The sequence below is a fragment of the Scyliorhinus torazame genome, chromosome 1 (genome assembly GCF_047496885.1).
Source record: "Scyliorhinus torazame isolate Kashiwa2021f chromosome 1, sScyTor2.1, whole genome shotgun sequence".
Classification (NCBI taxonomy): domain Eukaryota; kingdom Metazoa; phylum Chordata; class Chondrichthyes; order Carcharhiniformes; family Scyliorhinidae; genus Scyliorhinus; species Scyliorhinus torazame.
Window position 1 is genome coordinate 379,745,795 of NC_092707.1, and position 27,618 is coordinate 379,773,412.

At 44.6% G+C, this 27,618-nt stretch overlaps 1 protein-coding gene across 5 annotated transcripts in view; it reads left to right on the forward strand.

Moving 5' to 3' along the window:
• Positions 1-27,618, forward strand: part of birc6 (baculoviral IAP repeat containing 6) — a 371,663-nt gene that overhangs the window by 251,265 nt on the left and 92,780 nt on the right. For all 5 annotated transcript variants that reach the window (XM_072512201.1, XM_072512210.1, XM_072512218.1 and 2 more), the window contains 4 exons: positions 191-491; positions 834-1,051; positions 3,968-4,132; positions 6,536-6,701. In XM_072512201.1, coding sequence (XP_072368302.1) covers positions 191-491; positions 834-1,051; positions 3,968-4,132; positions 6,536-6,701 — 850 coding nt within the window. The remainder of the gene's footprint in view (positions 1-190; positions 492-833; positions 1,052-3,967; positions 4,133-6,535; positions 6,702-27,618) is intronic.

The following is a 27,618-nucleotide window of genomic DNA, read 5'->3' on the forward strand; positions in this document are numbered from 1 at the left end:
CTGCATTACAAGCCAGCTATTTAGTCCAGTGTGCTAAACCAGCAATTATAAGCTGGAGCTCAATTTGTAGGATCTTGCTGACCCAGAGCCTGAAATCTGGGGATTCCATAAGAGCCTACCTACAATTCAACAGATAAAGTGCTGCATGTTTTTGACGTAAATATTTGACCGCTTCTGTTTGTACATTTAGGTGAGTGCTCCTGTAGTAACCTCCACTTCACAAGAAAAGCCGAAGGACAATGAACAGTTTGAATGGGTTACCATAGAACAGTCTGGTGAATTGGTCTACGAGGCTCCTGAAACCATAACTGCAGAACCACCACCAATCAAATCAACTGTCCCTGCAATGTCTCCCATCCCAGCACATTCTCTCGCTGCCTTTGGACTCTTTCTCCGTTTACCAGGATATGCAGAAGTACTCCTCAAAGAACGGAAACATGCTCAGTGCTTGCTAAGATTGGTGCTTGGCGTAACTGATGATGGTGAAGGCAGTACGTATGGCTTGAGGTTCACATTCATTGTTACCCGCACTGAATGGGATGCAAATTTTTAGCCTTTAACTTACTCTTTGATCATTAATGTAATCTCACAGATTCATCATTTGTACTTTTAGAGAATTTCTGTTGTAATCAGAATTTGTAAGTGTCTTAGGAAAACATTTGTGTTTGAACAGCTTTTTGACTAAATTAAACTCTGATATAATGTTCTTGCACCCTTTTATGTATGAATATTGGTGACAAATAGCATCATATAAAAATAATTCGCATTTATTTTTTTGTTGGACATTGAGTCAGTATAACTAAGTTTAAATCGTACCCATTTTCTCGCTTCAGGTCACATCCTACAGTCCCCATCAGCAAATGTTCTTCCTACTCTTCCATTCCATGTTTTGTGCACTTTATTCAGTACCACGCCCTTGACTACTGATGATGGAGTTCTCCTTCGGCGGATGGCTTTGGAAATTGGAGCAATTCATCTTATACTGGCTTGCCTCTCTGCACTAAGCCACCATGCCCCAAGAGTGCCCAATGCAGGTGCTAACCATACAGAGGTGAGCCCAGCTTAAGGTTAAATATCAAATGCAGGTTTTAACTACATCCGTTCGACTGACCTAAAACAAAGCGGTAGCTCTTAACTGAACATAGTGATTTTAAAAACAAATTGAAGTGTGCCAAGGGTTCATGCCTAAATCTGAATTGAACAGCATTCACACCATTTTCCTATTCCTTCATTGTATGTGGGCATCATGACAAGACCAGCATTTATTGCCCTTCCTTGAGAAAGTGGCAATGAACTCCATTCTTGAACATCTGCAGCCAGTCTGGTGTCGGTACACCTATAGTGCTGTTAGTTCGCAGTACAGAAGAAATAGGAGCAGGAGTAGACCATACAGCCCGTCGAGTCTGCTCTGCCAGTCAGTGCTGAGGACCCGGGTTCGAATCCCGGCCCTGGGTCACTGTCTGTGTGGAGTTTGCACATTCTCCCCGTGTCTGCGTGGGTTTCACCCCCACAACCCAAAGATGTGCAGGTAGGTGGATTGCTTTTTAGCCACGCTAAATTGCCCCTTAATTGGAAATAAAAAATAATTGGGTACTCTAAATTTTTTTTAAAAAAGAACCCTTGATTCCCTGAGCGATCAAAAAATCTGTCTATCCCAGCCATCGTTGTATTCATTAATGGACCATCAACATCCCTTTGAAGTAGAGAATTCCGAAGATTTGGGCTTGAGTGAAGTAATTTCTCTTCATAGAGCCACAGAAAGGTTACAGTGCAAAAAGAGGCCATTCAGCCCATCTTGTGCACTGCCAAAAAAAAAAGAAACTAGCTGCTCATTTTAATCCCACTTTCCACATCTGGTCTGTCGCCTTGCAGGTTTTAGCATCTCCATCTTAAACGATCAGCGTCTTATCCTGAGACTGTGCCCTTGTACTTTAGACTCCTTGAGCGGAGGAAACACTCTACCCTATCAATCATGCCCCTTCACAATCCTGTATGTTCCAATGAGAACGCCTCTCATTTCTTCTAAGGCCCAGTTAACTCGGCCTCTCATTATAGAACACTCCATTAGGAAGGATGTGGAAGCTTTGGAAAAGGTGCAAAGGAGATTTACCAGGATGTTGCCTGGAATGGAGAGTAGGTCTTACGAGGAAAGGTTGAAGGTGCTAGGCCTTTTCTCATTAGAACGGAGAAGGATGAGGGGCGACTTGATAGAGGTTTATAAGATGATCAGGGGAATAGACAGAGTAGACAGTCAGAGACTTTTTCCCCGGGTGGAACAAACCATTACAAGGGGACATAAATTTAAGGTGAATGGTGGAAGGTGTAGGGGGGATGTCCGAGGTAGGTTCTTTCCCCAGTGAGTAGTGGGGGCATGGAATGCACTGCCTGTGGAAGTAGTTGAGTCGGAAACATTAGCGACCTTCAAGCGGCTATTGGATAGGTACATGGATTACGGTAAAATGATATAGTGTAGATTTATTTGTTCTTCAAGGCAGCACGGTAGCATTGTGGATAGCACAATTGCTTCACAGCTCCAGGGTCCCAGGTTCGATTCCGGCTTGGGTCACTGTCTGTGCGGACTCTGCACATCCTCCCCGTGTGTGCGTGGGTTTCCTCCGGGTGCTCCGGTTTCCTCCCACAGTCCAAAGATGTGCAGGTTAGGTGGATTGGACATGATAAATTGCCCTTAGTGTCCAAAATTGCCCTTGGTGTTGGGTGGAGGTGTTGACCTTGGGTAGGGTGCTCTTTCCAAGAGCCGATGCAGACTCGATGGGCCGAATGTACTCCTTCTGCACTGTAAATTCTATGATAATCTATGATTAATCTAGGACAAAGGTTCGGCACAACATCGTGGGCCGAAGGTCCTGTTCTGTGCTGTATTTTTCTATGTTCTATGAACTCAGGGAACATTAGAGTGAATCTTCACTGTATTGTCTTCAGTGCAATCCAATATCCTTCCTTTAATATGGAGACCTAAACTGTCCATGATATTTCAAATATGACCTCTCACCAAAGCACTGTTCATTTATAGCAAGTTTTTTTTTCCTGTTCCCCACTCCATTTACAATAAAGGCCAGAGTGCCATTTGCTTCCCTAATTGCTTGCTAGGGAGGAAGTTCAAAGATTTGTACTTGTGTGCAGTGATACATTACCAAGTCAGGATGGTGCGTAACTTGGTGTTGTTCACATGCACGTGCTGCTTTCGTCTAGATGGTAAGAGGCCATAGGTTTGGGAGGTGTTGTCGCTGAAGGCTTGGTGAGCTGGCTGTGAATGTTTAAGGTGATGAACAAAGTAATTAATTCATAATTATTGGTAATATGCTTGCAGTTTGTTGAATAGGTTTTTTGTTTTTTAAATGATTGTTTATTCCAAATGATTGTGGCTGTCATAATAAATACTTGCATTTTATTGCCCCTTAGTGCACCAAAATGTCTTTTGGGGGGGTGGGGGGGGGGTTGCAGAAATTAAATTGTTTTGAAGTATGCAGTGACTGTTGGGTTGATGACTCATTGTGTTCTGCCTTTACACCTTGGTGTTATGCATGTATTGGTTTTCACCTAGCAAATTTGTGTATATGAGGATTTATGTACAGATCAATGTTGATTGTGGATATACTTAACCCCATAGGAAGTGAAAATAAATTGGCATTTTGATAGGTTATATTTAAAATGGGCATTTTGGCAGTTGCTAACCATCACATTGGTATGCAAACAAATTTGGATCCAATTGATATTTGCATCCGAACTTCCAAGAAAGAATTCCTATTGAATCAGGGAGGTGGGGTAAGAGGAAGTGTCAAGAACAGGATCAGAGAGGTGTGTCTGTCAGCATTTATACTCTGAATACATCTTCAGCTGGCATGCAAAAGTATGCCTATTGTATGCATACAAGGTCTGGAGTCTAAATTGCAATTTTAGTTAGTGACTGCCATATACTTTGTTTTACATTTTTTTTCTTTTAAAACAGCCACAAGTTCCCAGCGCGCACACAAACTCTTCCACTGAAGACCAACAGTTATATTGGGCCAAGGGTACAGGCTTTGGAACGGGTTCTACGGCATCAGGTTGGGATGTGGAACAAGCCCTAACTAAGCAGAGGCTGGAGGAGGAGCACGTAACCTGTCTCCTGCAGGTAAGTGGTGACTTACTTTGTTTTGCATTGTTGAATGAAACTTGGGGTTGAATATTGAAACTCACTTTCTAAACTCACTTCAAAAATGCAATTTTTTATCCAAGTATGATCTATCCTAATTAGTCCTCCTTACATAGCCTTCTATTTGGCTTCTTGAAGATAAAAGGTGCAAACTTGTAAATATCTGATGCCTAACTGGTTTTCCCAGCAGTCCCCAGATCTGACTTGTCCACATCAAGGTCCACTGGACCTTATTCTCTTCTGCTAATAATGGCCCATTATAAAAGGATTCTCCTGGAGGGCAAAGATTACCCCAGGTGCATTTTCTTTCTCCTGTCACTACCTCCTTAAACATCTCCCTCCCCTGCACCTCCAGCTGCAAGGGGCTTGTGCACTTCTTGTGGGTGGCACAGTCGTTAGCACTGCTGCATCACAGCACAAGGGACCCGGGTTCAATTCTGACTTTGGGTGACTGTCTGTGTGGTGTTTGCACTTTCTCCCTATGGCTGCATGAGTTTCCTCCCACTGCCCAAAGATTTTGCAGGGTGGATTGGCCATGCTAATATTACCCAAAAGGTGGAGTTACAGGGATAGGGGCGAGGGACTGGGCCTAGGTAGGGTGCTTTATTGGAGCAAGGGCAGGTGCAGACTCGATGGGCCAAGTGGCTTCCTTCTGCGCTGTAGGGATTCTATGATTCTCTCTACGACAGAAATCATGGGGTTCATTTTCAAGTTTGCCCCGTGACGGTGACCTGGTTTAGGGAATTGCTCTTTTACCCTAATTGTTGCAAATGCTTCCCTCTCCTCAGGCACCGCTCCTATCTTTTAATTCTGCTGAAATCGCCCCCTCCACAAAAAGCCAACTAGTCCTCTGTCCTTGCAAAACACTGTCCAATCTCTAGTTTAGCTTCCCAATGTAAGGCTGTTGAACAGAAGTCAAAATCAGAAAAAGCCCTAATAATAATAATAATTGCTTGTCACAAGTAGGCTTCAAATGAAGTTACTGTGAAAAGCCCCTAGTCACCACATTCCGGCGCCTGTTCAGGGAGGCTGGTATGGGAATGAAAACTAATGAACTAACTAATGAAAAGCGCAATGTTCTCTTTGACTGTATTTGTTTATTATTTATTCTTCTTTGTCCTCCTTGACAATCATAGAATTTACAGTGCAGAAGAAGGCCATTCAACCCATCGAGTCTGCACCTGCCATTGGAAATAGCACCCTACATAAACCCACGCCTCGACCCTATTCCCGTAACCCAGTAACCCCACTTAACCGTTTGGATACTAAGGGGCAATTTAACATGGTATAGCTACCTGACCTGCACATCTTTAGGCTGTGTGGAGGAAATCTGAGCACCCAGAGGAAACCCACGCAGACACGGGCGAAAGTGCAAACTCCACACAGACTGTCACTTGAGGCCGGAATTGAACCACAGTCTCTGGAGCTGAGGCAGCAATGCTTCAAATGTGTTTGAAATAATCTATTATACACTTTCTCCAATATCTCTTCAGTCTGATCTATTTCCATGGGATTATCCTTCCTTTGTTCTGTTTTTTCCTATCCAGTTGTAACCAGAGCACCATTGCAATAACCTCTCTTCCCACCCTTGTGTCGCCAGTGTCAGAGATCCCAAGGGTCCCTTCTTGCATTTCTTGCGTCTAACCATCTGGGCTTCCCTCATCTGCATGTATTTCCTGGGGGGCATCATTACAGACAAATGAGATCAGCTTCCAGCTGTGTGTTAATATTTTCTTCACTTATTGTGTCCTCTTCACTGCCTGTTCTGTCAGTGTGTGTCTGAGATGCAATCTTGATGAGTTGTAACGTGCTTCAGCTGAGCATTGAGAAGAGTGAAGCCATTATTTGGTGGCATTTGTCCCGCAACTCCTTACTCCTCCTTGGCCATGCTATCGTTTGTTAGTAACCTCTGCATCCTGACTTCTCATGGTCCATTGTAATATTAATACATAGATACATAGGATATTAGCAGGAGGAGGCCTTTTGGCCTCCTTCAAGCCTGCTCCGCCATTCATCACGATCATGGCTGATCATCCAACTCAATAGACTAATCCTGCTTTCTCCCCATAGCCTTAGATTTCATTCTCTCCAAGTGCTATAACGAGCCGCCTCTTGAATATATTCAATGATTTAGCATCAACAGTCAGTTTGGATGTCATTGGTTTTCCTTGCCTGGCCATAAGTTAATTGACTTTGATGCCATTAGTTTTGAATGACATTATTCAAAAATTGAGAAGCGTAGAACTAACAAAAAATATTCTTTGCAACATATCCTAGCAATCTTTGGTTGACGTTTTAGTGAGGTGGGAGAAAATTAGGAATCAAAATCTATTCTTCACTTTCAAATTGAACTTTTGTTCTGTTTATCTGCTATTTTTTTAGGTCCTTGCCAGTTATATCAATCCTGGGGGTAGCATCTTATCTGGAGATGTACAGCTTGGTGAAAGTAGAGGACACAACAATAATGCCCTTCCCTCTGTACTTGTGGAGCTGCTTAGCCAATCCTGTCTTATTCCTGCCATGTCATCCTATTTGAGGAATGACTCGGGTAAGTAGCATTAATAAAATAACGCATTAAATGTTTGTAGCTCTGAGGAAGAGTCACCACAGATGCTGCCAGACCTGCTGAATTTTCCCAGCATTTTCTGTTCTGTGTTAAATGTGGGTTTGGTTACCCTTGAAAGCGTTTTGGACATCAATATGAAGCTTTGGATGTAGAGAGCATGGATTTTTATTTTTAAAATGTTATGCCTCGTGACTATTGATGAAATTTGCCATATTATGATTAGGTCAATAGCTCAGTGCTTCGTTTCCTGGGAGCAATAACAGGACAAAATTGTCTCTGATGCATGCTTCATGTTAATTATTGTCCTGGTATTGGCCTCTTTTCTGGTGAAAATCTACGGGTGCCTAAATCTTTGAATAATTTTCATTTTTGAAATTAAACTAAATGTCTTGTTAAAATATTTGCGTGACAGTGTAGCATCTTGCTTGTGTAATAGGTAATAGAAGCAGGTGATGCATTCCATTGTGCAACAAACTGCAGACCAATTTATGCAACAATTATATACTGCATACTAAATGAGTGTCCATATCTTTGTGTTCTGTTAACAATTTGTACAAAGGCTATTAACACTCAAGATTATATTCCTATGTCTTGGTTTTGTTGCACTTTAAGCCTTCTCTTTTCAAAACTTGTATCGTAAGGGCGACAAAAGATAATTAGACTAGGGACTCGTGGTTTATTTGCTGAGTTGCAAATGGAATTTGCAGTTGTGCAAGTGTATGTGTTTATATGCAGTGATTGGAGTTGGGTCCCTGTAGCCAGCTGATGATGGCAACCTGAGGCTGTAGGTTTATTCTCCATTGCTGATATAATACTAATTTCATATTTGCAAAACTTAAGGATGGAGCACTTGATATACTGGCTGATTTTTAAAAAATAAAAAAATTTTGAGTACCCAATTCTTTTTTTCCCAATTAAGGGGCAATTTAGCATTGCCAATCCACCTAGACTGCACATCTTTGGGTTGTGGGGGTGAGACCCACGCAAACATGGGGAGAATGTGCAAACTCCACACGGACAGTGACCCGGAGCCGGGATCAAATCCGGGTCCTCAGAGCCGTGAGGCAGCAGTGCTAATCACTGTGCCGCCTGTTATGCTGGCTGATAATATGTTTGAGCATATTTTAAATATGACACTTTTTGTCCGAGCCCCCGATCCCATGTTTCTTTCCACCTCTTTATTTCCCTTTTTGCATAGAATTACAAACAGCAGGCCATTCAGCCCATTCAATCCATGATGGCGTCTATTTTAACCTCCTTCCATTTTTCCTCATCTAAACCTATCACCATAACCCTCTGTTCCCTTCTCTTTGCTTGTTGGGCTTCCCCATACTTGCAACTTCATTGCAGTGTTAATGCAAGCCTACTTGTGACACTAATAAAGATTATTGTTATAACATTTGCTTTAACCACTCTCGGTGGTAGTGAATTCTACATTCTCGCCATTCTTTGGGTAAAGACACATTCCTCTGAATTATTGGATTTCTTGGTGACATTCTTATATTGATGACCTTTGTTAATGTTCTTCCCCATAAGTGGCAACATTCCCTTTGTATCCACTCCGAAGTTATGAAGGGTTGTGATAAAGATCCATTTCTTTCCCGGAGAATAGAGACCATGTCAATTCTTTCCTGAAATGCATACCATGAATTGCTAGTACCTGATTTGGCATTGAATTCACCAATTTTAATTCACCCTTCTTCCCAGTCCTGTACATTCTTCAATACTTTAATCTCAATGATTGAGGAAAAAGCACTGTCCCGTGATTCACCAAGGTCTGCTGTTCTCACTGACACAAGCTCAAGCTTCTAGCAACTTTTGAATGAAAATCTTTCAAACCTGAACATGCATGAACAAGTCTAATCAATTAGACACACTCCTGTCCCATTCCAGCAAAATCTGGCCCTTTGTAATACCATAAAAATGCTCTTGTTACAGTATATTCTTAAGTCAATTGTGGCTCCAACTAGCTTTTGTGTGGACATAGCTTTTATTTGTCTAACAAAAATTATATTTGTAACTGCGATGTAGTTAGCACACTCCTGCAGTTACATCCTGCAAGTTTCATTAAAGGAGAATTTCTGTTTTCAAGTTCTGAAATTGGACATCCATTTGAAATTTTGAAACTCTGGGGCACGTTAGAAATAAATTATGACTAGGATGTTGAACTTGAGAATCGACTACCTTGAGAACAGAAATTTAGGTTAGTCTAGATTCATGAAGGTGTGGAAATTACTCCCTGGGTTTTTAAGGTCATTGCGTTGCCCAATTATTTTGAATATCTCCTCACATAGCAAAACTGGATGTAAGGACACCCTGCTGATTTTTTAAAAAAAATCATTCATGGGATGTGGGTTTCGCTGGCCAGCATTTATTGCCCATCTCTAATTGCCCTTGAGAAAGTGATGGGGAGCTGCCTTCTTGAACCACTGCAGTCCATGTGATGTAGGTACACCCACAGTGCTGTTAGAGATGGAGTTCCAGAATGTTGACATAGCACCATTGAATGAACAGCGATGTATTTCCTAGTCTGAATGGTGAGTGGCTTGGAGGGAAGCCTCCAGGTGGGTGGTGTTCCCACGTGTCTGCCGTCCTTTCCCTTGACGTTAGTGATTGTAGGTTTGGCAGTTACTGTATAAGAGCCATGGTGAGTTCCTGCAGTGCGTCTCGCAGATGGTACACACTGTTACTCTAGGCCGGGCATAGAGGGAATGAATGTTTGTGGGTGAGATGCCAGTCAAGCAGGCTGCTTTGGCCTGGACGGTATTAAGCTTCTTAAGTGTTGTTGGAGCTGCATTCATCCAGGCAAGTGGAGAGTATTCCATCACTGTGCCACCTGTTATACTGGCTGATGATATGTTTGAGCATATTTTAAATATGAAATTAAAAAAAAAACTTAGCCCCCGAGCCCCCGATCCAATCTTTCTTTCCACCTCTGCTGACTATGTCTTGTAGTTTGTGGACAGGCTTTAGGGAGTCGGGAGGTGGGTTACCCGCTGCAGGATTCTTAACCGCTGACCTGTTCCTGTAGCTTTAGTATGTATAGGACTTCAGTGAGGGATTCAGCAATGGTAATGCCACAATGTCATGGGATGATGGTTGGTGATGATCATTGCATGGCACCTGTGTGGCACGTATGTCACTTGCCACTTGTTAAACCAAGCCTGGATATTACCCAGGTGTTGCTGCACTTGGACATGGATTGCTTCATAGAACATACAGTGCAGAAGGAGGCCATTCGACCCATCAATTCTGCACTGACCCACTTATGCCCTCACTTCCACCCAATCCCCGGAACCCAATAACCCCATCTAACCTTTTTGGACACTAAGGGCAATTTAGCATGGCCAATCCACCTAACCTGCACGTCTTTGGACTGTGTGAGGAAACCGGAGCACCCGGAAGAAATCCACGCAGACACGGGGAGAACGTGCAAACACCGCGCAGCCAAGTGACCCAGCGGGGAATCGAACCTGGGACCCTGGCGCTGTGAAGCCACAGTGCTATCCACTTGTGCTACCGTGCTGCAGTTTCTGAGAAGTCACAAATGGTATTACAAACAAAGAACTAAGAAAAGTACAGCACGGGAACAGGCCCTTTGGCCTCCAAGCCTTTGCTGACCATGCTGCACGTCGAAACCAAAATCTTCTACACTTCCGGAATCCCTCTATTCCCATCCTATTCGTGCATTTGACAAGATGCCCCTTGTCACTATCATCCCTGCTTCCATGTCCTGGAGCTGAAGTGACTGATCTCCAACAACCAGAACCATATTCCTTTGTGATAGGTATGACTTTAACCAGTGGAGCGTTTCCCCCCTGATTCCCATTGACTCCAGTTTTGCGAGGACTTCTTGATGCCATACTCTGTCAGATGCGGCCTTTATGCCAAGAGCAAGTTGTCTTCACCTCGCCTCTGGCATTCTGCTCATGTTTAAACCAAGACTGTTATGAAGTCAGAGCTAAGTGAACCTAGAACCCAAACTGAGCATCAGTGAGCAGGTTATTGCTGAGCAAGTGAGCTTGTTAGCACTGTTGATGACCCCTTCCATCACTTTAGAGAGATGGGCCAGATCTGGGGATCCAGATAGCCAGGAGTTGGGGGACCCTACATAAACTGAATCTGACGAGGTTGGTGGAGCAAATGGAGGAGGATTTCAAATGATGGGACATGTTACCGCTCTCGCTGGCGGGTAGAGTGCAGTCGGTCAAAATGGTGGTCCTTCCGAGGTTTCTGTTTGTGTTTCAGTGCCTTCCCATCGTGATCACTAAGGCCTTTTTTAAGAGAGTAGGCAGGAGTATTATGGGGTTTGTGTGGGCGAATAAGACCCCGAGAGTAAGGAGAGGGTTCCTGGAATGCAGTAGGGACCGAGGAGGGTTAACCTGGGGAGCTACTACTGGGCAGCAAATGTGGCGATGATCTGCAAGTGGGTTAAGGAGGGAGAGGGGGCGGCATGGAAGAGGATGGAGATGGTGTCCTGTAAAGGAACGAGCCTGTGGGCGTTGGTGACGGCACCGCTGCTGCTCTCGCCGACAAAGTATACCACGAGCCCGGTGGTGGCCGCAACGCTAAGGATCTGGGGCCAGTGGAGACGGCACCGGGGTGCAATGGGAGCATCGGTGTGGTCCCCGATCAGGGGTAACCACCGGTTTGTCCCGGGGAAGATGGACGGGGGGTTCCAGAGCTGGCATCGGGCGGGGATTGGAAGAATGGGGGGACCTGTTCATCGACGGGACGTTTGCGAGCCTAGGGGCACTGGAGGAGAAGTTCAAGTTACCCCCGGGAAATGCCTTTAGATATATGCAGGTGAGGGCTTTTGTGAGGCGACAGGTGAGGGAATTCCCGTTGCTCCCGGCACAAGAAGTTCAAGATAGGGTGATCTCGGGTGTATGGATCGGGGAGGGCTAGGTGTCGGAAATACACCAGGAGTTGAAAGAAGAGGGAGAAACACTGGTAGAAGAGTTGAAGGGTAAATGGGAGGAGGAGCTGGGGGAGGAGATCGAGGAAGGTCTGTGGGCTGATGCTCTAGGTAGGGTTAATTCCTCCTCCTCGTGTGCCAGGCTCAGCCTGATACAATTTAAGGTGGTCCACAGAGCGCACTTGACGGGGGCGAGGTTGAGTAGGTTCTTTGGGGTAGAGGACAGATGTGGAAGGTGCTCAGGGAGCCCGGCGAACCATGTCCATGTGTTTTGGTCATGCCCGGCACTGGAGGGGTTCTGGAGAGGAGTGGCGGGAGCAATATCTCGGGTGGTGAAAGTCCGGGTCAAGCCAAGATGGGGGCTAGCAATATTTGGAGTAGTGGACGAACCGGGAGTGCAGGAGGCGAAAGAGGCCGGCATTCTGGCCTTTGCGTCCCTAGTAGCCCGGCGAAGGATCTTGCTAATGTGGAAGGAGGCGAAGCCCCCCAGCCTGGAGGCCTGGATAAATGATATGGCTGGGTTCATAAAGCTGGAGAAGATTAAGTTTGCCTTGAGAGGGTCTGCGCAGGGGTTCTACAGGCGGTGGCAACCGTTCCTAGACTATCTCGCGGAGCGTTAGAGGAAGGTCGGTCAGCAGCAGCAGCAACCTTGGGGGGGTGGGGGGAGGGCACGTCCTGGGGGGGGGGGGGGGGGGGGGGGGGGGGGGCACGTCCTGGGAGGGGGGACTGCCTGGGAGGGTGGATGAGCAAGAGATAACATGAAGGGTTGGGGAAACTGGCACGTACGGGTGAGGGCCAGTGTACAAAGCTGTGTAAATATATCATTGGGGGGGGGGTTATTGTTTGTAAGGGAGAAAAATTGTGTTAAAAAACTTTAAATATATATTTTTTAAAAATAGAGAGATGGGCCAGCAATTGGCCAGTTTGGATTTGTCCTGCTTCTGTACAGGACGTACCCAGGCAATTTGCCACATTGCCAGGTAGATGCCAGTGTTGTAGCTGTACTGGAATGGCTTGGCTAGGGGAGCGGCAAGTTCTGGAACATGTCTCCGGATTATTGTCAGGACCCACTGCATTTGCAGTATCAAGTGCCTTCAGCCCTTTATTGACACCATGTAGAATGAGTCAAATTGTTTGAAGACTGGCATCTGTGATGCTGCAGACCTCTGGAGGAGGTCAAGATGGACCATCCACTCGGCACTTCTGTCTGAAGAGTTTAGTGAATGCTTCCACCTTATCTTTTGCATTGATGTGCCGGGCTCCTCCTCCATTGAGGATGAGGATATTTGTGGAGCCTCCTCCACCAGTGAGTTGTTTAATTGTCCAACATCATTTATGGCTGGATATGGCAGGACTGCAGAGCTTGCATCTGATCTGTTGGTTGTGAAATCACTTGCTGCTTAACTGTTTGGCACACAACTAGTCCTGTGCTGTAGCTTCACCAGGTTGACACCCCAATTTTGGGCATGCCTGGTGTTGCCCCTGGCATGCCCTCCTGCACTCTTTATTGAACCAGGATGGATCCCCTGGCTTGGCGATGATTATCGAGTGGGGGATATGCCAGGCCATGAGATTACAGATCATGGTTAAGTACAATTCTGCTGCTGCTGGTGACCCACAGCACCTCATGGCTGCCCAGTCTTCAGTTGCTAGATTTGTTTGAAATTATAAAATCCATTTAGCGTGGTTGTTGTGCCACACAACACAACGGAGAGGGGGGGTATCCTCAATGTTAAGACGGGACTTAGTCTCCACAAGAACTGTGCGTTGATCACTCCGCCTTATACTCTAGATTCATCTGTAGCAGGGAGTTTGGTGAGGATGAGGTCAAGTATGTTTTTCCCTCTCATTGCCCTCACCACCTGCCGTAGACCCAGTATAGCAGTTATGTCCTTTTGGACTCGACCAGCTTGGTCAGTAGCAGAGACAGGATTTTAGGCGATTTTATATATCATAGGAATACATGTGATGCATGTTGCATCCTCCTTCACTTTTTGCTACAAACCTATGTTCAACCGTTCTGACTATTGAGAAAACCAACTCCATCTTCTCTGAGCAGGTTTGGTTGGAGGAGTATTCTGTTAATCACTGCACATACCAATGTACATCATGTTACAGTTAATCCACATTTTAGATTCCAGACTGAATAAATGGGCAGAAATCAAGCAATGCATTTTTAGAAAATCTTCTAAACTTGGACAAACATTCAGCGAGTTGAGGAGTTCTCATTTTTATCAATTTCCTGAAATTAAATATGTTATTCAGTAAAATCAGTGTCTTTCAGTTCCTTCAAATCTACAAAATTGTGGGATGCAGCCTTTTACTGCTGATTATGTATTTACTTAACTTTTATCTGTACTCCCAACTTTACTCTTCCGAAAAGTGATGCTTTGCAATACACTTCTGGGCAGCTAGTGTTATTTGACTAAGTTTATATAATCACCTATGTAATTGCTACCAGTATTTAAAAATAGTGAATGAGTCATGTTAATAAATACACAGGTTGATTGAGCTTCAGGCCAGATAGGTACTTACACTTTTCAGGATTTAAATTTTGAAATTAATTCTAGTTATAGAAAAGAAACAGCACCAGAGGAGGTCTTGCATTTGTATAGTGCAAACTCTTCAGCTGATGTTATCTCAAGATAATTCTGATGAGCAATTCCATTTAGCTTACCTTAGCTCATTTTTATGACCTTAAAGTTTACCATTGCAGCATCTAATTAGTTCTGGAAAATGAATCGAGCATTCTTACCTCCATTCTAATTAGTATATCTGGTTATAAATTCTTTCAACTTGACATATTGTTGCTGCAACCCTGGATCATTTATATCTTGATAACCTTTTACGTTTCGATTTTTTTTTCGTTCACTGTCTTTCTCCTAAATTCTCTCATCTGTTCCAAACTAGTTATTCCTCCCCAAGATATTCTCAACCCTTGGGCTTTTATGTTTTTAGATGTGCCTCTCTCTATTTGCATAATAGTCAAAATCTTCTCCGCCACAAGGACATTGGAATTGGCGTGGATAAAGTGAAACCCATTCCATTTAGACTGTCCTTTTGTATAGCAGACGTCTTCCATTGCCTGAAAAATCCAAAGAGCTATTGGTACCTAATCCGTTTTGCCTTTACTTCCAATGCCGCACCCTGAAATTACTACCTTTATAAAGCAAACTCCTCAAATTTTCTTTGCAACACCTCTATTCTGTATTTTCCTTCATCCCTGGCTTCAACATCAACTGAAACTTTAGACTGTAGACCTCTGCCTAATGATATAGTCCTTTCCCACTCCTCTGTAACTGCCATTTGTTACTTTTTTCATCCTTCCAGGGTAATCCATTGCTACATGTGCTGTGTTGCAATAATTATTCACCTGTTACTGTTCTTGTCTGTATTGTAGGCGTCCAGCAAACTATATCTCCCGACTCTAGAAATATGCTGCAAAGCACCCATGTCAATTGTATTTGCCCGTCTCTCATTCCAGCAAGTGACCATTCACTTTTCTTTCACTGTCTTGTTAACTGTGGTGACCACCCTGTAACATGCTCCAAAGCCCCCTTGTTGCTACTGCACAGGGCAATGGACCTCCAATTGTGTCTAAAATTCAGTAACCTTTTGAGCATGATTGAATCCACCTTTTGAGATACTTGCACTTGCGGCTGTCTTGGCACCGCAAGGTTTTCAAAAACATCCATAACGTACAAGTTATTCTCTGTTGGATTCCACTAACAACCGATATTCAATGACCCGAAAGTTAGCTTAAAGCCAAATGTTTTTGACTGCACTCTCTCCAGTTCAGGCCATACTCTACTGCAGCCTTCTCAGTCCACTACCTTGTACTTGTCTACTTAATGCAAAGAACAGCACATCAGCCAATTTAAACATAGAAGTAGCGTCTTATTTTTCACAGGCACCTTTAAATATTTATACAGTTCTATATCATGTATAGAGCCAGAAGGTATTGTAAAGCATCGATCAGAATAATTCCCCCAACCGTCACATTTTAAATTGCTCAATCTCGGAAGAGATAGCGAACCTTTCTTTTAAGTATTGGGTTTGACAGCTGATTTTCTGCACATATATTCGTTTATGCTCTAATTCGCTCCACAGTGGTGTAATGTCACAATCCTTATGGTAGAAAATCCAATTTTAGGTACAATTACAAATTTAATCAAGTCATTTGTTGTTAATGTGCAGTATGTGCTACAAAAGTCTTGAAACACATTAGCTGAGACAGTCTATTGATAAGACACTGTAAATAGCTATGTTGCACAGGGTACTAAAGAAGCATGTGTATAATGAAACTGGTATTTTAACAATGCTTGCCTTGTTGAGGTCCATTTGTCCTGAAGGTGAACAAACATATTCGATTAAAAAATATATTTTTTGAAAGTAATATAACTTTTTAATGCAGCAAGAAGAAATTCTGAAATTGGGCTTTGAGTTTGCAGAGCACACGTCAGTTTTGCTCTATTTTCTAATGAGCATTAGATTTGAACCTTCCATTTTTTCCACATTTTCCACATTGGATAAAATCAGGTTTCAAATTTGAAGGGAGAGTTTTGTTTTGATTTACCTCTTGCTTGTTAGATAGCCAGTAGCTAGTTGAAGAATCCAGTTCCTTTATAGCATAAGCATATGAGCATATGAAATTTGAGCAGAAGTCAGCCGTACAGCCCCTTGAGCCTACTTAATGACTGATTTTGACTTCATCTCCACTTTCCTTCCCAATCCCCAAATTCCTTGATCCCTTAAATACTGGCTTTCTAACAGCAAGAAGCAAATCAAAACAAAATTCTCCCTTCAAATTTGAAAACTGATTTTACCCAACGTGGAAAACATTATCTATCTCGTTCGTGAAACAACCTGTCAGCAACTATCTGCTAAAGCCACCTTTTAGTCATTTAAATTTCAATGAGATCACCACTCATTCTTCTAAACTCCAGAGAGTGTAGGCCCATTCTACTATGCCTCTTGTCATAAGGAAAAAAATCCTCATCCTTAGAATCGACCTAATGAACCTTCTCTGCACCGCCTCTTGTTATGGAGCCCAAAACTGTGCACAGTACTCTAGATGTGGTCTCACCAAAGACCTGTACAGTTGTAGCATAACTTCCTTACTCTTGTACACCAACCTCCTTTCAGTAAAGGCCAACGTGCTATTTGCCTTCCTAATTGCATGCTTTATCTACATACTAACTTTCTTTATTTCTTGTATGGGAACACTCCAATGCCTTTGAATACCATTATTTGAAAGTTTCTCACCCATTTCTAAAAAGGATATTATTCTTCCTCCTTGTTGCCCATTCTTATAACTCGTGTATATCTCTTTGCAGGCCTTTTCTGTCCTTCTCACAGCCTACACCCCTATTTCGCCTTTTATTTTCATCAAATTGGATACATTACTCTCAGTCCCTCCATCTAAGCCATTGGTATAGATTGTAAAAGGTTGAGGTCCCAGCACTGCTCCTTGTGACATCTCTGTTGTTCCAGCCTGATGAGTTGAAAATGCCACATTTGTCCCTACTCTGTGCTTTCTGTCAGCTAACCGATCCTCTATCCACACGAATACCCCCAACCCCTTGAGCCTTTATGTTTTGTAATAACTTTTTATGTGATGCATTTCAGAAGTACAAATATAATATGTACATTGGCTGCCCTTTAAATACAATCTCCCTCCAAAAACCATGCTGACTTTGCCTCACCACAATATTTGTTTTAAATGCTGTGTTAACGTCTCCTGGCTAATGGATGCCAGCAGGCCATCCTAACTGCCCTGGAGTTCTATTTTTCTCTCCCTCTTCTTGAATAGCATTGTTATATTTACTAATACCCATTCCACTGGTACCATTCTAGAATCTAGGAATTTTTTAAAGATCTCAACCAGTGCATCCGCTATTATTGCAGCTAACCCATTGGAACTCCAATATGTAGGCCATCGGGTCCAAGGGGTTTGTTGACTGTTAGTCCCATTAGTTTGTCTCGTTCTTTTTTTCTCCACTGATATTAATTACTTAGTACCTCGCTGTAATTAGCCCCTTGGTCCCCATTATTATTCGTATGCTATTTGAGCCTTCCACTGTGAAGTCGGATCCAAAGTATTTGTTTAATTGTCTGCCATTCCCTTGTTCCCCATTATAATTTCTCTTGTCTCAGCCTCTGAGATGTTTACTATTACTACTTTATTCCTTTTTGCATTCTTATAAAACCTTGTGTAATCTGTTTTTTCTTGTTAGGTTACTCATGTATTCTGTTTCTGGAAGTTCAAAGCTTGAAATTAGAGTATTTTCTAATCCATTATAATTTATGCTCCATGTGGTATTGTTTGAAAGAATAGAACCGTAAAAGAGCAACCAGAAACATGTCAGCAGTATGCAGTAGCTGTATCCATCATTTAGCGTGTGGGTAAGATGAAGACGGCTATGAACTAATTACAATTTATATGAATGACTTGGATGTAGGGACTGCATTTTGCTAAATGACAATGACAATGGCTTATTGTCACAAGTAGGCTTCAAATGAAGTTACTGTGAAAAGCCCCTAGCCGCCACATTCCAGCGCCTGTTCGGGGAGTCTGGTACGGGAATTGAACCGTGCTGCTGACCTCCCTTGGTCTGCTTTCAAAGCCAGCGATTTACTCCTGTGCTAAACCAGAATTTGCTATCAGTGATCATGCTAGACAATGGCTGCCATGTGGTTGGAAGCACACGCTGGGTTTTGATGCCTCCAGAGGGAGCAGTGCTTCCTCATTGTCTTTTTAAATCTGCCATTGAAGTCAGTACTGACGCTAATGTACCATTGGTTAACTAGAATGCTCTACTGCCAGGTTCCTTACCATTTTGATCTTTTGAGCATTGCTGATGTTTGATGCTTTATAATTATTTCATATGCTCGGTATTTCTGTCAACATATGGACGCGGTTGAAAAATGGAACACTGCTACATTTTCAGCAAGCACAATAGAAATTAGTTACTTTGCATACGCTTTTACAACTGAAGGCTTTGCCATATGGTAGAAGAGTGCTTAGGAAATCAAAAGCATGAAGGGACCTGGGAGTCCTAGTTCAAGATTCTCTGAAGGTTAACATCCAGGTTCAGTCGGCAGCTAGGAAGGCAAATGCAATGTTAGCATTCATGTCAAGAGGGTTAGAATGCAAGAGCAGTGATGTACTTCAGAGGCTGTACAAGGCTCTGGTCAGACCCCATTTGGAGTATTGTGAGCAGTTTTGGGCCCTGTATCTAAGGAAGGATGTTCTGGCCTTGGAAAAGGTTCAGAGGAGGTTCACAAGAATGATTCCTCGAATGAAGAGCTTGTCATATGAGGAGCGGTTGAGGACTCTGGGTCTGTACTCATGGGAGTTTAGGATGAGGGGGGTCTTATTGAAACTTATACGATACTGAGTGGATGTGGGGAGGATGTTTCCACTAGTAGGAAAAACTAGAACCCGAGGCCACAGCCTCAGACTGAAGGGACGATCCTTTAAAACGCAGATGAGGAGGAATTTCTTCAGCCAGAGGGTGATGAGTCTGTGGAACTCATTGCCCGCAGAAGGCTGTGGAGGCCAAATCACAGAACGCCTTTCACACAGAGATAGATAGATTCTTGATTAATGAGGTGATCATGGGTTATGGGGAGAAGGCAAGAGAATGGGGATGAGAAACATATCAGCCATGATTGAATGGCAGAGCAGACTCGAAGGGTTGAATGGCCTAACTCTGCTCCTATGTCTAATGTTTAAAAAAAATAAAAAATTTAGAGTACCCAATTCTTTTTTTTCCAATTAAGGGGCAATTTAGCGTGGCCAATTCATCCACCAGGCACATCTTTGGGTCGTGGGGGTGAAACCCACGCAGACACGGAGGATGTGCATACTTCACATGGATAGTCACCTGGAACTGGGATAGAACCCAGGTCCTTAGTGCCGTGAGGCAGCAGAGCTAACCGCTACACCGCCGTGCAACCATGTCTTATGATTGGATTGAAGTGTCTTTTCAATCTTTATGAAATTCCATTAAATTCTGTGCATTAGTCATTTTGGTGTACTTGGGGAAAATATTGACCATATTTCATCTGTAGTTCAAGCGTGCATTCATTTCGTACTGCTTTTGAAAAATTGTAATCTACGTGAGGTGTAATGTTAATGGCATTTGGAATTGATCTGCTGTAGTCATTGAAATTTTGTCTGCTTGTTATACCTGTGCCTTATTTGTACCTTCTTTGAAGAAAACTGCAATTGTGGCAAATCTTGCAAAACACATTATTTCAATCCATTTTTAATGCAAGTACTTCTGTTTTAGTTTCTATTGTTAAGTAATGGGTTAAGAGTTGAGTAATGCATTAAGAGACATTGCAATTAGTTGTCTTATTTAGTTTAGGTATCCAATGATTGACACATATGTAAAGGGGCTTCAGGTGGCCCTTGTCAGGTGGTGTGTTAAGAGTTTTGTGCAGAGGCTGTGGAAGTGAAATAAATGGTGTTTGGTGAAAAGGAACAAGAACTTTAGACTCTTCATTTCACAGCAACTAAAATGTCTAACAATGCTAGCAGAGGATGGTTGCTGTACAAATGTGAAGGTTTGAAAGATACAACTTTTCCTGATCAAACCAAGGAGTGAGTGAGAAGGAAAAAAAAAGATACATGGCTGAACCCAGGATAAAGATGGCTGGATATGACTATCCCCCCTTATTTTCTGAAAGGGAATCGTACGACCAATGGAGAAGTGCAGTAGTTATGTGGACTAAGGTCCTTGGGCGGGGGGGGGGGGGGGGGGGGGGGAACAAGGTATGGCATTGGCTCTTTCTCTACCTTATGACAGTAAAATCCGAAACAAAGTGCTTTCTGAGCTGGAATTGGAAGAGTTAGACTCAGAAGAAGGTCTGGAGACTCTATTACAATATATGGATAAGATTTACAAGAAAGATGACTTATTAAGTGCGTATGAAGCATGGTCGGAATTTAATAAGTTCTGGAAAATAGAGGAATTCTCCATGGAAGACTGTATAATGGAATTTGGCAGACTATATAAAAGGCTGCAGAAACACAACCTGGAATTTCCACAGTCTGTGTTGGCCTTTAAATTACTTGACTGTGCTAGAGTGAGCAACATGGATAGGCTCCTGGTTTTGACAGGAGTTCAGTTTACGGATGAGGATACCTTATTCGATCAGATGACAAAAGCTTTAAAGAAGTTTCTGGGGAAACATTTGATTCTGATGGCTCTGATGACTCCAATAGGTCAGTCTGCTATAAAGCAGAATATGGAAGATACACTACTAACAGGATGGCAAAATTGTACGTAGATCCGGTAATGTTTTACTGGCACTATAAAGGGAACCTTTCTGGCATCTTTATGATGCATGTCAAATAACTTTTGTGGGGTGGGACTAGTGATTTTGAAGCTTTTGTAATCTCTGGTTTGAGGAAAGAATTCCGGGTCGGAAGTCAGGCTTCCGGTGCATTTAAATATATTGGACTGGAAATCGGACAGACTAAGTTAGGGGCAACTTTGCGTCAGCAATCTTATTTGGAAAGCATCAGCCCAATAGCAATTAGTCGTGGCCGGGTTTTCACAAAAAGATGCAAGGTTTCAAAGATTGAAAAAGAGCAACTGCAAAGTTTAATTGGGCAACTGAATTGGTTAGGTAGACCGACTAGACCGGACGTGAGTTTTGATGTCTTAGAGTTGAGTACAAAAATGAATGATCCCAAAGTGGAAGACATAATAAGAGCAAATAAAGCGTATGGCCAAACTAAAAATGCAGGAGTGTGTTTTGAGGTTCCTGGTTTTAGGTGACCGTAGGCACTTAAAATTCATAGTTTATAGTGATACGTCCTATACGAATCAAGCACAGGAGGTTCTATAATTTCCCTCTTAGGGAACAATGGTAAATGTTGTCCTCTTGTGTGGGAAACAAAGAAAATAAGGAAAGTGGTCGAAAGCACTTTGGCTGCTGAGACGTTAAGCTTTGTAGAGGCGGTGGATATGGCCTTTTATATATCTCAGATATTGACAGAAATTTAACTTTTGGATATTGTTAATGAAGGGCGCCTGTTTCTGTGATTTTTTTTTTTTTTTTTTTCTTCAAAAAAAAAAAAATTTTGAAACAAAAAAGGGGGGAAATTGCGTGTGTTTTAAAAAAATAGATATTTTATTCAAAATTTTCAAAATTTTGTGGCCAAACATAACAGTACATAGTTTTTCTTTTGAACAACAACAAAGCAATATAAATAACCGTGGCCAATTTTAAACAAATAAATAAATATATAAACAAAAACAAAACCAAGTGGCAACTGCCTTGTCAAAAATAGTTACTCTCCAAAGATACAATCCAATATACATTACCTATAACAAGTGTCTATACATATACAATGACATCCCTGAGAGTCCGTCCGGTTCCTCTCCCCCCCCCCCCCCCCCCCCCCCCGGGTTGCTGCTGTTGTCTTCTACTTTTCCATTCCCTCTATCTTTCTGTGAGGTAGTCGACGAACGGTTGCCACCGCCTGGTGAACCCTTGAGCCGAACCTCTTAATACGAACTTGATCCGTTCTAACTTTATAAACCCTGCCATGTCGTTTATCCAGGTCTCCACACCCGGGGGTTTGGCTTCCTTCCACATTAACAATATCCTGCGCCGGGCTACTAGGGACGCAAAGGCCAAAACATCAGCCTCTCTCGCCTCCTGCACTCCCGGCTCTTCTGCAACCCCGAATATAGCCAACCCCCAGCTTGGTTCGACCCGGACCCCCACCACCTTCGAAAGCAACTTTGCCACCCCCACCCAGAACCCCTGTAGTGCCGGGCATGACCAGAACATGTGGGTGTGATTCGCTGGGCTTCTCGAGCATCTCCCACACCTATCCTCTACCCCAAAAAATCTACTGAGCCGTGCTCCAGTCAAATGCGCCCTGTGTAGAACCTTAAATTGTATCAGGCTTAGCCTGGCACACGAGGACAATGAGTTTACCCTACGTAGGGCGTCAGCCCACAGCCCCTCCTCAATCTCCTCCCCCAGCTCTTCTTCCTATTTCCCTTTCAGCTCATCTACCATGATCTCCCCCAGTAATAGTCGTTTAGGCTTGGTAGTGCCAACCCCCCCCCCCCTTGTCCCTGCTACGCTGCAAAAATCCCCTCCTCACTCTCGGGGTCTTCCCGGCCCACACAAAACTCATAATACTCTTCTCGATTCTCTTGAAAAAAACACAAAAAGGAATCTCGGGAGGACCACCATTTTAACCGCCTGCACCCTACCTGCCAGTGACGGGGACACCATGTCCCATCTCTTAAAGTCCTCCTCCATCTGTTCCACCAACCGCGTTAAATTAAGCCTGTGTAATGTACCCCAATTCTTGGCTATCTTGATCCCCAAGTACCGAAAGTCCCTTGTTACCTTCCTCAACGGTAAATCCTCTATTTCCCTGCTCTGCTCCCCTGGATGCACCACAAACAACTCACTTTTCCCCATGTTCAATTTATACCCTGAAAAATCCCCAAACTCCCCAAGTATCCGCATTATCTCTGGGATCCCCTCCGCCGGGTCCGCCACATACAACAACAAATCATCCGCATACAGAGATACCCGGTGTTCTTCTCCTCCCCTGAGTAATCCCCTCCACTTCCTGGAACCCCTCAATGCTATGGCCAGGGGCTCAATCGCCAGTGCAAACAATAACGGGGACAGAGGATATTCCTGCCTCGTCCCTCTATGGAGCCTAAAATAATCAGACCCCCATCCATTCGTGACCACGCTCGCCATCGGGGCCCTATACAGCAACTGTACCCATCTGATATACCCATCTCCAAAGCCAAATCTCCTCAGCACCTCCCACAAATAATCCCACTCCACTCTATCAAATGCTTTCTCGGCATCCATCGCCACCACTATCTCCACTTCCCCCTCTGGTGGGGGCATCATCATTACCCCTAGCAGCCTCCGTATATTTGTGTTCAGCTGTTTCCCCTTCACAAACCCAGTTTGGTCCTCATGAACCACCCCCGGGACACAATCCTCTATCCTCGTTGCCATTACCTTGGCCAGAATCTTAGCATCCACATTCAGGAGGGAAATGGGCCTATAGGACCCGCATTGCAGCGGGTCTTTTTCCTTCTTTAGGAGGAGCGATATCGATGCCTCTGACATAGTTGGGGGCAGCTGCCCCCTTTCCCTGGCCTCATTAAAGGTTCTCATCAGTAGCGGGGCCAGCAAGTCCATATATTTCCTATAAAATTCCACTGGGAATCCGTCTGGTCCCGGGGCCTTCCCCGCCTGCATGCTTCCAGTCCCTTTCACTACTTCCTCCGTCTCAATCTGTGCTCCCAGTCCCGCCCTCTCCTGCTCCTCCACCTTAGGAAATTCCAGCTGATCCAGAAAGCACATCATTCTCGCCTTCCCTTCCGGGGGCTGAGCTTCATATAATCTTTCATAAAATGCCTTGAACACTCCATTCACTCTCTCCGCTCCCTGCTCCATCTCTCCCTCCTCATCTCTCACCCCCCCCTATCTCCCCCGCTGCTCCCCTTTTCCTCAGTTGGTGGGCCAGCAACCTGCTCGCCTTCTCCCCATATTCGTACTGTACACCCTGTGCCTTCCTCCATTGTGCCTCTGCATTGCCCGTAGTCAACAAGTCAAATTCTACATGTAGCCTTTGCCTTTCCCTGTACAGTCCCTCCTCCGGTGCCTCCGCATATTGTCTGTCCACCCTCAAAAGTTCTTTCAACAACCGCTCCCTTTCCCTACCCTCCTGCTTTCCTTTATGTGCCCTGATAGATATCAGCTCCCCTCTAACCACAGCCTTCAACGCCTCCCAGACCACTCCCACCTGAACCTCCCCATTGTCATTGAGTTCCAAGTACCTTTCAATACACCCCCTCACCCTTAAACACACACCCTCATCTGCCAATAATCCCATGTCCATTCTCCAGGGTGGGTGCTGTTCTTTTTCCTCCCCTATCTCCAGGTCCACCCAATGTGGAGCGTGGTCCGAAATAGCTATAGCCGTGTACTCCATCCCCGTCACCTTCGGGATCAGTGCCCTTCCCAAAACAAAAAAGTCTATCCGTGAATAGACTTTGTGGACATCGGAGAAAAACGAAAACTCCTTACTCATAGGTCTGCTAAATCTCCAGGGGTCTACTCCTCCCATCTGCTCCATAAAGTCCTTGAGCACCCTAGCTGCAGTCGGCCTCCTTCCGGTCCTGGACCTCGATCTGTCCAGCCCTGGGTCCAGCACCGTATTAAAATCTCCACCCATTACCAACTTTCCCGCCTCTAGGTCCGGGATGCGTCCCAACATACGCCTCATAAAATTGGCATCATCCCAGTTCGGGGCATATACGTTCACTAAGACCACCACCTCCCCTTGCAATCTGCCACTCACCATCACGTATCTGCCCCCACTATCCGCCACTATGGTCTTTGCCTCAAACATTACCCGCTTCCCCACTAATATAGCCACCCCCCTGTTTTTTGCGTCTAGCCCCGAATGAAACACCTGCCCCACCCATCCTTTGCGAAGTCTGACCTGGTCTATCAATTTCAGATGCGTCTCCTGCAGCATAGCCACATCTGCCTTAAGTTTTTTTAGGTGTGCGAGCACCCGTGCCCTCTTAATTGGCCCGTTCAGCCCTCTCACATTCCACGTGATCAGCCGGGTTGGGGGGCTCTTTACCCCCCACCCCTTGTCGACTAGCCATCTCCTTTTTCAATCCAGCTCCTCACCCGGTTCCCACGTAGCCGTATCTCCCCCCAACGGCGCCCTCCCGCCCCGACCACCCCACCCCATACCAGCTCCCCCTTCTCCCCAGCATCAGCTACCCAGTTATCCCCCCCCCCCCCCGCTAGATCCCTTTCTAGCGTAATTGCACCCCCCATGACTCCCCAGAAGTCAGCAAACTCTGGCCGACCTCGGCTTCCCCCCGTGACCTCGGCCCCCACTGTGCGAGGCCCCTTCCTTCCTGCTTCCCTGTTCCCGCCATGATTACCATAGCGCGGGAACAAAGCCCGCGCTTCCCATTTGGCCCCGCCCTCAATGGCCCACGCCCCCAGCTCCTCATCCTCCCTCCCCCACGACATGGGGAAGAGAGAAAAGTTACAGGATCGCAGGATTAACAACTTGGGAAATCATCTCTTTCCCCCATTTCCCCCCCCTTCATCCCACGTAGTCACCCCACCACTTTGTCCCAAACGTTCTTTTTCTAGCCCACTTATTCCAGATTCTCCTCGACAATATATGTCCACACCTCTTCTGCCGTTTCAAAGTAGTGGTGTTTCCCTTGATGTGTGACCCACAGTCTTGCCGGCTGCAGCTTTCCAAATTTAACCTTCCTTTTGTGCAGCACCGCCTTGGCCCGATTAAAGCTTGCCCTCCTTCTCGCCACCTCCGCACTCCAATCTTGATATACGCGGATCACCGCGTTCTCCCACCTACTGCTCCGGGTTTTCTTTGCCCATCCGGGGACCATCTCTCTGTCCTTATATCGGAGAAATCTCACCACTATGGCTCGAGGAATTTCTCCAGCCCCCGGTCTTCGCGCCATAACGCGATAGGCTCCCTCCACCTCCAGCGGACCCGTCGGGGCCTCTGACCCCATTAACGAGTGAAGCATCGTGCTCACATATGCCCCGACGTCCGCCCCTTCTGCACCTTCGGGAAGACCAAGAATCCTTAAATTCTTCCTCCTCGCATTATTCTCCAGCACCTCCAACCTTTCCACACACCTTTTGTGTTGTGCCTCGTGCATCTTTGTCTTCACCACCAGGCCCTGTATTTCGTCCTCATTCTCAGCAGCCTTTGCCTGCACGACCCGAAGCTCCTGTTCCTGGGTCTTTTGCTCCTCCTTTAGCCCCTCAACCGCCTGTAATATCGGGGCCAACAGCTCCTTCTTCATCTCCTTTTTAAGTTCTTCCACGCAGCGCCGCAGGAACTCTTGTTGGTCAGGGCCCCATATTAAACTGCCACCTTCCGACGCCATCTTGCTTTGTGCTTGCCTTCCTGGCCGCTGCTCTAGAGGATCCACCGCAATCCGGTCACTTTCCTCTCCTTTTTCCATCCGTGTCCAGGGGGGATTCCCTTCTGGTTTACCGCACAGTGTTTTTAGCCGTTAAAATTGCCATTGGGGCTCCTATCAAGAGCCCAAAAGTCCGTTCCACCGGGAGCTGCCGAAACGTGCGACTTAGCTGATCATCGCCGCACCCGGAAGTCCGTGTGTGTTTTTGAGTTACTTTAAATTTTGTTTTCACCTAATTATTTTTTTTCTCCAAGGAAGGGGAGACTGTTAAGTAATGGGTTAAGAGTCAAGTAATGCATTAAGAGACATTGCAATTAGTTGTCTCATTTGGTTTAAGTATCCAATGATTGACACTGATATGTAAAGGGACTTCAGGTGGCCCTTGTGTCAGGTGGTGTGTTGTTAAGAGTTTTGTGCAGAGGCTGTGGAAGTGAAATAAATGGTGTTTGGTGAAAAGGAACCACGGTAACTAAAACGTATAACAACTATAACCTTGAAATATTATGAATTGTGCAAACTAGTTATGATTCAAAGGATTTTAGCATCCAACACACTTTTTCCCCCAGATAATGTTCTTATTGATGTGCTTTGGGGAGAGATTTAGATCTCATCAATATATTTTTTTATAGCTTAAAACTTTCCTTGCTTCGAATGGTGTTCAAATAGCTAAGAATGAAGCCAAAAGAGTCTTGGGCACTTCAGTAGATTAGATGCCGAACACGTCCAGCTAGTATAGAGCAGCAACCATCTAAGTGAATTGCATATTTTATTCTACCTTCTAGTTTTAATACCGGTCAGAGGTGACCAAAAAATAGAAACATAAAGTGCTGGAAAAACTCAGCAGGTCTTGCAGCATCTGTGGAGATAGAAACAATGTTAAAGTTTCAAGTCCATTATGAATCCCAAATAATGCACTGCAGCCTCACGGTGCCGAGGCCCCAGGTTCGATGCCGGCTCTGGGTCACGTGGAGTTTGC